Source organism: Osmia bicornis, chromosome 13 (genome assembly GCF_907164935.1).
Source record: "Osmia bicornis bicornis chromosome 13, iOsmBic2.1, whole genome shotgun sequence".
Lineage (NCBI taxonomy): Eukaryota > Metazoa > Arthropoda > Insecta > Hymenoptera > Megachilidae > Osmia > Osmia bicornis.
Genome location: NC_060228.1, coordinates 6,200,988 through 6,213,859, shown reverse-complemented (window position 1 = coordinate 6,213,859; position 12,872 = coordinate 6,200,988). Strand labels below are relative to the sequence as shown.

Sequence of the window (12,872 nt, the reverse complement as noted above, 5' to 3'; positions counted from 1 at the left end):
ATTAACCCTTGAATAGTCGTTTCAACAAATGAAATTTGTTTCGATCCGATTTTAAATACATTAAAAATATCCTCTGTTGAATACTGAGGATGTTGATAAGGCCACTTAGAAAGTTCGAACCGCGCCATTACCTCGGCGAACTTTGAATTATGCCATTACTTCATTATCTCTTGGCCTGTTTTCCGTTCGACGACAACGAGTTGAACGACGCCGGCGTCGACTTCTAATCCGTGCCAGGCCGGTCGTTACGGTGTCAACGTCAGAAACGCGAACCCCATGGCTTCAGCCAGAGGATATATTCAGGCCGGACGCGAAGGTTTGCGTGGTGCATTTTAATGAACTCACCTTCCCATCTTGTTTTCCAGCGGTGTGAGTCCCTACGGCAGAAGAGAGGCGCAGGCTCCCACGGGGGGGCGCACGGGGAGGCGGTGTGGCGGACCGGAACCGGAAATGGCTGCGAGGTGGCTCCTGCTGGCGCTCCTCGCCGCCCACGCCGCGGCTCTTCCTGATATCATTAGGATAGGTGAGTATCTTTCCAGTCTCCCTTCTCGGGTTAAAAGACTTCTTCGCTTTCTTTTTTCTCCCTGCTTTCCTCGCTTTTTTATCACGTTTCAACCTTTAACGCCAGATGACGTCGTAACGATGAAATTGTAATCGATACATCTTTCCATGGTATCGAGACCGTTTCGCCAGTGGGCGATTTAAGATAACTATTATTGGAGACGTGGGATGATTAAAGCGGTGATCGTGTAATCCACCAAATCTGATGCGCGTTTTCATTAACCGTGATAATAGTTGAATATGATTCGAGTGAAATTAAGCTGATGCTGTTCGAATATAATTGAAATCTGTGAAATCGATCGACTAACGGATCAATTTTCTGTTGCATAATTTAACTATTTTCAGATCCTATTAGTTTCGATGTAGTTAATACTAGGGATTACCAGCACTGAATGCTTATCTAGTTTTACCACATCTGTCAATTTAATAGATATTTCGAAAGGATAGTTAATTTCACAGAATTACCACTTTTCAAAGGTATAAAATATAAAAATTCGTTATACTGAAATCATGAATATCAGAGTCTTCGAAACATTAATTTTCTTCAAATTTGCACCCTGTACTTAACTCGTGATCGAAGTCTAATTACGGGACACTGAAATCAAAGCTCGAACAGACAGAGTTCTCGTAACCACACGACGCTCCTCAAAATACCGCGTCTAATAACGTAGGCGCTGAGCAAGTAGTAACAGTCGCGTATAGTCAGACAGGTAGCACAAAGCCAGGAACGTCTGTTCTTGGAATCTGGAGAATGTATGTAATGTTATACGCGTAAACTTCGCGTTAAAGCGATACGTCAGGGCAGTGTCATGGCTTGAACATACAATAGTAACTATTTGCAGCTTAATGTTGTAGTCTGGTAACAACAATACCATACGAACGAGTATCTACCTTCAGGTGTATTTATTCTCGTATCTGTATTGTCTTTAATGACACGCGTCGATATTTCAACAAAAACTGACGTCAGTTCATTGAAAGTTTTTTTCTCGTTTATCCAATAAACAATTTTTCACCCAGCCGTGCGTCAACGATATCGAAAGTGGAACGAATGAGCAGTTTTCAATAATTCTTCAGCGATTTCAGCGGATACACTGTCGAAATTGAAGTTCTACGTCGTTTGCCAGTCTTGTTTCGTGCTGTTTGGTGTACAATTGACTGGAAATTTCTCGCGCTGGTAATTAAACGCGGCGTTTTGTGTACAACGTTAGCCGGATACACGTCCGACGTATCGAAGCGATATTAATTTACGGATTTTGTTCCGCTGTCGAGAGTCGTCGAGCAGGAGAGGACAGCACGAAATAATTCATTAACAATCAATGAATATTCAGGCTCTATTAATTCTGCAAATGGCAAGAAGTTATCAAAAAAGTGATGGAAAGAGAGAGAGAGAGGAAATGTGCGATCTTCATAGTCGATCGACCGATGAAATAGAGTTATGAGCACCACTCGCTTGCGTACCCCACTTTTTTATGCATCGATCGTTATTATCGTGCTTTTTATGTCCATATATAATCTCATCGTTTTGCAATTAAGCGAACAATATTTTCAAACGGATGATTTTTAATTTATGCGATCAATTACTTCATATATGCTTCTACTCGAATTTTATTTCCCTTTGGTAATTAAACCTTTACCTTGTAATTTGTTCGATGTTTTAATTACAGTTGAATAATTAAAGGAAACAAAAGTCAACAATAATTTTCGACACCATTGATATTTCATTAATTTTGCATGATAGAATTTGAGAAGTTTAAATTATATAATGAGACAATGGTATTTTATTTAATTGTAATTATAGCCAGAGTAGCTGTAATTGTAATTAATTAGGCTTCGAATTTCAACTAGTCCATATCTACCGCTGATTATAGCATACCTTATTTTACTTATCCATGGCTATCAAAGTGTTATAATTTCCTTGTCTGACTATCAATAATCCTATTCTACTTGCCCAGCTATCAACAACAGATTCCATTCCATTTGTCTGACCATCGGGACCCCTACTCTACTTAGCCGACTCTAACAGTCCTTATACCACTTGTCTGACCAGTAACACTTCGTTCCACTCGTCTGATTCCTTTTTCCAATTGTCTACCACTATTTCCCTTCTCCATCCAAATAACACCGATCGTACTTGATTTGTCCCCGCATTTTACCTCTCCCTTAGCGAGATACATAAATCTATCGGGTGTAAGGTCTATAAATTGTTAAGCCAAGCTGGCGCAGCTGTTCGCCCGGTTACTTTATGACGCGAGCGAGATTAAAATCAATTTATGACGCCAATTCGTAGCGGCAGAGAATTCGAGAAGCACGGGATACGCTCGATACCCTCTCCAACGATCCAACTTCTTGGACGTTTACGTGGTCGAGCGAGCGCGGTTCTTAGCCGTGGCTCGTCGGACGTTTCGCGTTGCGTGAATTATTCATCGGAAATTTTCTTTTTCCACGGGAACGTAAGTACCGTGTGTTATTAAATAACCCACGTTGCAACTTTCCTCCAGCCTCCGGATCCCTCAAACGAATCATAATTTCAAAGCGGCGTATCAGAGTGTTCTTAAATTCTTAACTTTTCCTCGGTCATTTCATTGCGGCTATATAATAGTACCCAAAGTTTTAACTTCTCTGTTTTTTTTCTTTCTTTTCGTTTTTTAAGGGAACCATATTCTCCCTCACATTCGTTACATATTAACAGACTAGATTTCGTCCATTGTTTGGCAACTTCAATTAAAATAAAAACTTTTAACGATCTACGTTAACAACCTATTGTTATTTGTCAGAAAGTCGTCGATCAAACGGTAACAATTGAGAAACTTTTGGTACATTGACCATTACAGTCTTTCGCTTCGGTTGTTCTCAAAACGTGAATGGACAAACGATCGTCTAACAATTTAGAACATGCACAATTGTTTCCTTGTTAGAAATAGGACAAAGAATATTTTATATTTGAAGTCTCCGAGTTCTAATATTTTTTCAAAACGAGGAAAGTAGAGGCGTGGTTAAAGAAATAAAAAAATAAGACGATGCGTGGTTTGACGACAAAATGTAAGGAATACACGGCCGAGTTTCGTCAAAGTGGTTCTTTAATATGGATGTGTGATTTCCCAGGTGGGCTGTTTCATCCGTCGGACGACAAACAGGAAGTGGCCTTTCGTTATGCCGTGGAAAAGATCAACGCCAACCGAGACATCCTTCCCAAGTCTCGTCTCAGCGCCCAGATTGAGCAAATAAAGCCGCAGGATAGTTTTCACGCCTCCAAGCGTGGTGAGTGTTTCTTTCACGTTTGTTAATTTCGCAATCAAGCTTGTGTGGTTCACCTGCTCTGCAAATTCGGTACGATTAAATTAGGTAAGCAGGCAGTGGCTGACCATTTCTATCATAATTTACTGCTTATTATATTTGAGATAATTGCGGTTTTAAAATGGAGATTCTTTTTATAAGGAAATCAAAAGAAAATATATTTCTCGAATGTGAAGATGTTTTGATCCAAGCCGCTCCATATTTAATGGCTTACTAACAGGGAACACTACGAATGTAATTCAACTTGCATAGAATTTTCTTCCTTGTATAGCAAATTCCCAGTTTCCAGAGATTTCGAGCCACGCAGAAACTATTTTCAAAGTTCATGTCTCGCCTCGACAGGGAAAATAGACTTAGACTTTCTTACCTACAGATTTCCTGTGTCAGTTTCCTCATTGTTTTACTTTCGTCGATGTTGCGAGAAAACTTCTTTAATACTGTTATTTCATGCGAGGTGTTTTTAATGCATAAGTTGATTTAATATTTTTTTACATTTCATTCCTTTTATTGTTCGATAAATAATTTTCTTTTGATTCATCGAAACTAAACATCATTAATGCCATCTGGCGGTATTAATTACTGCGATACCGATCGGTCCGATATGACTCCAGCAAATGAAACGAATACAATTACATGATCAAATGGTTTAGGAATAATAGTTATCGCAGTGACAGGGGGAAACCCGTCGAAACGTGATGGGTCGAAATTATTAATCGGTTACAGGAACGCCGCAGTGCACGATAATTATTTTCGCCGGGCATCATCAGCGGTGAACTAATTATTGCATCAAGCTCCCAATTCATTAAGCCGAATTATTAGCGACAAACATATATGTTACTGTTGCCGCTGGCAAGCAACGAGTAAAACGACCGAATCACACCTATAGTTTGTAATTCCATGGATCGAAGCTTGGCGATGTTCCATAAATTCATCGCTAAAGACAATCTCATTGACAAATCTTCATTTAAAAAATGGAACAGGTGCATCGAATGCGACCTGGGAAATTTTCCTAATTTATGAATGGGATTTCCTCCATGTTAATTTAACCTGTAAAGTAGATTTTTATTTACTCAAAGTATCATTCTGAGTATGAATCATTTGCAAGTCTCCTCCAAAGTGAAAAGTTTAATACCCTTGTTAATCAAAATTTATTAATTATCCTTGGAGGATCATCGCGTATTATCCACCTTATTTTAGAGGAATTGGTGATTCGCCTGTAAACTGCTCATAGAATTCGTCTGCGGATCCTTTCATCGACAATTTCATTCGGGCAACGAACCCTTTTTCGTTTCAACCAACAAGGATAGTCGTTCCAATGTTCTCCCTTTACTGCGTTTTTACGATATGACGGAGAAACATGACCGAATGTCGGCGCCTTTGTTCGACCCGTACTTTTCTCTCGCGATTCTATGTAATTCACTTTTACGATCCTGGTTACCTTCGCCCCTGGAATATCTTCTCGCCGAAATGCAGGGGTAGTCGAAGTGACACGCGTTACGGGAACACATGATTCGATTATTTGGCATCTGACTCGCGTGTAGTCGATCGTGATGCATAATGCAATATCCAAAAACTACGGACTGGAATATAGAAAAAGAAAGGAACTTATTGTTAGTTGAATGAATTAAAATTTTGTTTCATTCAGCAGCTGATTGTGATTCTAATTTTCAAAGTAACTTTTCAACTTTCTTCCCAACCCATTCGCATAGTTGTTGAAGTTCGAGCAACGTATTGGGCCGTTGAAAAGTTGCGACGCTCAGGGCGATTTCGGTTAGCAGAGTTCCGGTCCTTTCCGCGGAAATTGTGTACCGTCCAATTAAGCATAATGGAAGGAAAACATCGTTCTCAAGCGCGGTCGTGCCGTAACGCAAGAACCCGCGAGGACGATAACCCGAATCTTCCAACTTTTACGCGATACCGTGTCCCGGAAAATGCTATCTCCTCCGCGAGACTGTTTCCCTTCGTTAACTTTCCGCAACAGAGCATTTTCTTCCTGCGTCTCGTTACGAGCTTTTTCGCGTTACCTCGGATCGATCATGAAAATTGATAGCCGCTTATCGGATCGCATACGATGCACCGAATTTAATGAGCAGAAGAAACAGTCGAAAAATATGAAAATTATTTGCTTTCCGGGAGAATATCGCGCGGGTATAATTTCGCTGATCAGCTTTATCGAAACGGTCACGGAATTAACCTGGTTTTCAGTGGAGTTTAATTAAAACATAACAAGCCAGGAACGCTTTTCTCGTTGCAAATCAAGGCGCGCGGTGTTTGCCGGGTCCATCGATGCTGGCTCGCGGTCTGAAAAGGAAATTAACTCTGGTAATTGAAAAAAGAAAGACAGAGGAACCGCGGGAAATGAAAACACGGAGAGTAATCGAAAGTGCAACGCGTATAACGCGTCCAAGTTGAAATAATCGTGAAACGGTGATTCGCGTTAATCGCGAAATGCGATCTTCGTAATCGTTCCAAAACGATAAATCGTTTCCGACGAAATCGGTCGCCGTGAAAGAATTATCGTTGGTCGACAAACGATAATCCGGATGTTTCGAGCGTGTACACGGCAGGGCGCGTGTAATTCCGGACGCGTACGAAATACCGGTTCCAACATTTACTCCGTCGTTTATACTATTCTCCATTAACAGGTCGTCGATTTGTGGGCGACGATTAAACGTGGCCACGACCAATCCCGTGAGTAATTACACGGCGGCCAGGTGGCACACGCCGTACTCATTAGCAACCGTGCAAACAGCATGAACATCGACGACGATTACGTTTCGATCGCGACCATTCGTTTTCCACTGCTTTTCCATTTATTCCTCGAGAGAACTTGACGACTGCCAGGTGTAAGATAATGGGGAGGAACTGAAGGGTTAAAGGATTACTCTGAGGTGTGAAAGGGGTACCTTGTTAGGTCGGGTGTTTGATTTTAAATACTAATGAGAATTATCTATATAATTGATTGGAATATTCAAATTAGCATATTTTGTATTTTTCTTTCAAACATTTTAATTTGAAACTATTAGGTTTTTAGCAACATAAGTCAATTTTCCGGAAAATTTTCTTTTCTGCCCTTGTGATCTAACTCTAAGAATTATCAAATGGATCTTTAATGATTTTCTGAAAGTGACCCATCTTTTATTAACTCCCAATAACTTATAGATATCCTCAAGTTCCTTTCTTCTTTAGTTCACCATAACCCAAAGTACCTGCGTTTCATTTATTTAAACCATGACGATCGAGTCTTGCTATCGAGATTCTCGTTGCCTTCGATAGGAGATAGGGAACAGAGGGCAGAAAAGTAGGTACCCCATGAATAATGTAAACGCTTTTCACGATGGCGAAACGGTTTTTATTCCCTTGGACACTGGCCGGATATCTCGGTGTACTCGATGCTAGGTGAAAGAAAGAAAAAAAGTACAAGTTAAGAGAAAGGTAGAGAGGTCTCTCTAAGGGGTAGAAGGTGAGCGTAACAGGAAGTCTGCTGTTGCCGGAAATTGTCTGAAGCGCTTTCAGCCGCAGCCACACGGGATAACCGTGCATCCGGCGGAGATTCGATTTTCTCACAGAACAAAGTCAGGGACTAGCTACCTCTGAATACGCTACTATTATGTTAGATGATTGTGAGCACGGTTAATAAGCAAACTTTGAACAGAATGCTTAGCCCCGAGTCGCGAAGAACTTCCTGGATGTCGTTTTAACGAGTTACCGCCTTATGCGCAACGTGCGAAATTCTGTTTAAAAATTTTATGGAGATCTTATCACTTGATAAGACGAGACAGAGGAACCGAGATTCTACATTTAATTTGTTATTCATTTCTGTCTATGAAAATCTCAGTATGAACTATAATTAATTTAACCCTTCTTTGGATAACGAGGTCACTGTGACCTAAATTCTCTTTTTATATCTCTTTGCGGTATCCTTCATATATAAAAATTACGTTTTTCTTTCTTTTCAAGTTAGCTCTATTGAAAGCTCTAACTAATTTATTTTCGTCCAACTTTTCTCTCTTACCTGTCTAAATTGTAAAAGAGGACAAATTAAATTAACGCTGAAACGAGAATTTGTTAGAAAAGGAAGGTGCTTTTAATTTGTAAATATCGTAACGAAGCAAAGTGACGCGTGGAGTGTCGGAAAGTGTAAGTTATTCGATTTAATCGTCACGCACACGGGTTCTTATTAAAATGTCACCGCGAACACGACAGGCTGACTTTTAGTTCAGATGCACCGGGGAAAGCGAGGTTCTTAGCCAGCGTAACTCGCTTTTCATGCGATTACGTGACGTGTGAAAGCGGGTTACAGTTACGTGCCACGGTAATTACAGTTTTGAGCTTTTCAATTACATCGTCGACGCGACCCACGCGAAAACGTCGCAGCGCCGTACCGTGCAATTCAAGAAATAATTAAACGGCTGCTTTTCTTGTAATCCGGAAATCGTTCTTACACCGCACACATTCTCAATTACTGGGAATCGTGCCGGGTTCGAGTTCTTGTTACCGAGTTCATTTTCCGTCTGTCATAAATTATAAATTTATTTCGCCACCTTTCAAATAAATGAAACAATAACTTGCGCGTATTTTCAATATTAGGTCAAGTTCTAAAATTCTCGCGAATATTAAATTTCATAAAGAAGCCGTCATTTTTATGACAAGCGACTGCACGGCAGGTTGCCGCGGAAGGTAACACCATTTTCCGACAATTTCAAATCGAATTCTTGACGTTTAAATATTTGTACGATCCTCATAGCGGTGATTCGATGAATTGCGTTTTCCGTCCTCTGTATGGTACGGCAAAAACGTTATCGGCGATGCGCTTCCGGAAAAACGGTTTATAGCTGCACACGCGTCGATTCTCAGTCGACGCGATTTTGCGCTGGGATAAATTCGAATTGAGTTCAGCTAAAGGACTCGTGTGTACGGTAACACGTGCCTAGAAAGTGGAGAGGAAGATGAGAAAAGGAAAGGGATGTCCCTTGAAATCCGAGCGGAAAAGAAACAATTGCCACGAACGTGGCTACCAAAGCGAATAGACGTTCAAGTTTAGAGGTGTATCTTCTTTCCGTGGAGTTCGGCTCGGTTAGAATCGTCTTCCAGTTAAATCGTCTAACATCGAAACATTTATCCTCTTAATTGACAGCAGGAAGCTGCTTCGATTTGATTCCGGTTGATCGTCGAGACGATTCATTAATCAGGGATCAAGCGTTTGGAAAATCAGTACTTTCTTTCTCGAGATGTCTGTCATTATTCACTCTGGATCTTTATTATTAAAGTTAAAAATCAGAGAAGCTTAACTTGGAAGATTTATGTAGCGTTTCAGTTTGATAATAAAACTGGAATTTTTGAGCAACTTGTGTATTTTCTCCTCTGAAGTAAGACGCTCGTTACTGACCTCCGGAAGCAGGCTGTTTTATTTTTATTCCGGCCGCTGTCTCGGACCTCCGGCTTCTCTAAGAAATTAAAGTAAATTTACGAGTCCGGGAAGTTCGCCGTCCAGCAGGATCCTCGTTATTTAATAAATCTACTTGAAATTCTTGGATGCGGCTTCGGGCTGGCAGAGTGCAAACCAGACCGGTCGGGAAGTTCAGCCATTTGCGGGATAAAATGACCCGGTCTGATGCTGCATTATGAAGTCGTATCGCTTTGTAATGGAAATAACAACGTAAACGCAGTTGTAGTTCGGTAATTAACGGGGTTTAACGGTCGCGCGAAATGCCGTGGCACCAGGTAACGCCAACTTCGCTATTTACACTCTCTCATCGCGGAATACGTAAAGCCACGTGGATGTTGTTCGTTAGATTCGCGAGACAAGCGAGATATAAACGCTTCGTTTACATTTTTCCCTGTGCCACTGGGAAACTTGTGCAATTTTCTTGATTAATACCCCAGGGGGAACGGTTTCGTTGCCTGTGTTTCTCGAACGAAGTTCCCTAGCCGTCTCGGTAAATTATTCGATTTCCGGGACCGAGCTACGTTGAACGCTATAATTTTCAAATTTTCAACTCGATGTTGTTGTTTAAATTAACCCGCATAAATTCATATCGCGGTTCCGTGCGTTTTATAGCTTTAACGAATCACCTCGTCGATTCGTTGGATGACGAAAAGAGTTCTGTGCTTTTCGTAGGAAAATTCTGAAAGGAAACAAATTATTTTCACGTAAAGCACTTTACCCGAGAAGTTTTGTTGATGTAGCTACGGTGTAAAATTACAAACTTTCAAATTGTTATTGATAACTCTACACTAGCTAGTAAAATTACAAAGTTCCGAAGCCGTAAAATTAGCAACTTTCAAATTGCAATTGATAACCGCTCTCCTATGTACTATCTACGCTCGTACCATCTCGAAAAAGCATTATTATTCATCAAAATTATCCGTCGCGAATTGAATTTCACACAAAGGCGGGTATTAAAAAGTGATCGCCGCTTTGCGATCGCGGGAGAGGGAGGTTTGTCTCGAAGTTTCGAGCGAACGGTTACAAAGCCGCTTACCAGGATCCGTCCAAGACGAAACACCTCCATTATGACGTAAGGGTTGCAACGTTACTCGATGGGCCACTTAAGGACGGCACTCGACTCGATCGTACAGCATTATATCGTGTTCAGCCAGTCGTTTAAAGCTCTTCGTCGTTGGGATCGCGTTAGTTCGTTGGGAACGTAACGCTTCAGGCAAGAGGCTGGTAGGTAAATTTTAACAAGATAAACCGATCCCCACCGGCTTAGCGGTCCGTACGAGCGCTTCTGGCATCGCGAACAGGCTGGAAATTTTCCAGTGAATAAGGGATTTCATAATATTCCGCTTAAGCGTGCAGTCCAGGGGAATTCTCGTTGTAAATTCCGTGTCCCAGAAAAGCTGTCTGTTAATTAACAGGCCTGTGAAGTATGCAGGGATGCTTTGTTGTAGCTTTTCGTCGAGTTTCAAGACTTTCTACCCCACAGCGGACCTACTTTCTCGCACTCTTTTGTATTAATTCAGCCAGATGGCGAAGTTTCACGTTCGCGAAACGCGATTCTTTCCCTGTTTTTCCTCTTTTTGTTTCCCACCCTTCCCTCCTCTGCGTTTTCCTCTGCCGCGGAACGGCGGGCGATTTTAGCCGGAGGAAAACCGGACGGCCAAACGACTCGAATAACTTACGCAATCCGCGCTAGTTGAACCACTTTATCGACGTAACTCGTTTCGAAGCAGCAGCGGAGAAGTTTGAAATTACAGCCGTGATTATGGAGCGGAACCGACGATCTTTCGAAGCTCGAAATTGGAAACTCGCTAAACAGCCTGCAAACATTTCACGCGTTCAATGTACGGTTTCCTCTTCGATGCGACGCTATATCGTTCGACAGTTGATTTCTCCGCGAAGAATTCCCGCTATTTCGAATCGATCGATCAATCGAAGTTCACGGGTCAGCCGCGTGATCAAATCAAAATGCTCGACCGTCGATCGACCGATCATTAATATAGCGACTCATTGTTTCCGCTTCTATTGTCCCCTGCACTGGGGATCTGCAACTATTTATTCGCAATTCAACCGGGAAATTATAGAAGTTGGAGTGGGATCCGGTGTACGAGGTTGTTAACTCGCTTTTGCTTGCAAATGAAACCGATGTACCGTGTAGTGATTGTTTATTCAAGTGGCTGGTATTTTTTACCTTATTAATTAGTTAGGTAAAAGCGTCGGGTAGTAATGAGTTTCCATGATGAACCGTGCCAATATTGTTACATGTAGTAAAAAATATCCTACGTAGTTATTTTCAGTAAAGTATTATTTATATCATGAAATTGCGTTAGACTTCTGATGCTTCGAAGTTAGGTTCTTTGAAATTAAAAGGATTGATTGTATCCTTTGATCTTATTTTAATAAACGACACGGCAATCGAATAAGATTATCAGTTTCACAGAGAACTGCAGATAAATGCAACTATCTTGATCATTTATTCTACAGCACGAACACCGATAGATTCAAAGAGAAATAATGGGTCGGGATATTTAAATGGTGTCTTAATAAAGCGTGACTGGCCATCCAACGAACCCGATCAATTCATTCTTCCCAAGAGAAATACCAAGATCGGGATTTATCTACAATTTGATCATCCTAACTAAAACGTTCAATTTATATCAAATGCATTCAAAAGTAATAATATATTGAATGCAACAATTTCACGTAAATATTAATGGAATCGGGATTTTATTTGCACATATTTGTTTGTCCTTTAGAAATCAAATTACAAATGGTTCGGTTTCAATTAAAAATAAAAAGTATGTTACACAGGCCATTTAGCTCGGATCAGATCACAGCAGAATCATGAAAAACACGTGTATCTGGCGCAGATTGGTCTTCTATTAAAAAGTTGAAGTATACATGCTCGTTGTTTGGATACGTTGACTGGTGAAACATATCTCCCTTTTATTTTTCTGTTCTCAATCGAGCTACGTATAGAATATTCTCGCCGGATATCCCGTTCGATCGTGCATGTTTAATTACGTGGTTATTCAAATAGCTTGCGTCATTGAAACTGCAGTTTTTTCCTCTCTGTCGATCTTGTTTGCAGCGAGCAAGTCGGTAAATTCATTGTGGATCAATACACGCGTACTTTTTCGTGTTTACCGAGCATGGAAAAAAAATCTCGAAGCTATTACACCATTTTTTTTTCATTCAACGGTATTTGACGAACGGTTCGTGGTGTGCGTGAATGACCCATTTTACGTGCTCGATGCGAGACGAGAAGAAACGCGAAAATTTTTCGAATTAACGCATCGAAAATAAGCTGGTGGAGAGGGTGAATATTCCAGCCTGTATGAATATTCCACGAGTCATTTGTCTATGACTCCGCGAATTATACGAGAAACTCCTTTTCCACGCTGTACCGGTTTAATTATGGTGTTTAAATTATGGAACTTGAATTTTTTATTCACGAGAGACGTGTACATCTTTTTACCTTAATGAGGTATTTTAATATTGGAGTCGGTTCATTTAATTTATTCTGTGGATCGTACATTTTTTAATTAATGATGTTGGAAAAATCAATTTA

The 12,872-nt window shown here is 40.8% G+C and overlaps 1 protein-coding gene across 9 annotated transcripts in view; it reads left to right on the top strand.

Moving 5' to 3' along the window:
• Positions 1-12,872, top strand: part of LOC114872610 (glutamate receptor ionotropic, kainate 2) — a 169,457-nt gene that overhangs the window by 57,979 nt on the left and 98,606 nt on the right. For all 9 annotated transcript variants that reach the window (XR_003788800.2, XR_003788799.2, XM_046288465.1 and 6 more), the window contains exons 2-3: positions 366-523; positions 3,664-3,819. Coding sequence is in view for 7 of the 9 variants with exons in the window: in XM_046288465.1 (XP_046144421.1) it covers positions 451-523; positions 3,664-3,819 (229 nt within the window). In the remaining 2 variants the exon portion in view is untranslated. The remainder of the gene's footprint in view (positions 1-365; positions 524-3,663; positions 3,820-12,872) is intronic.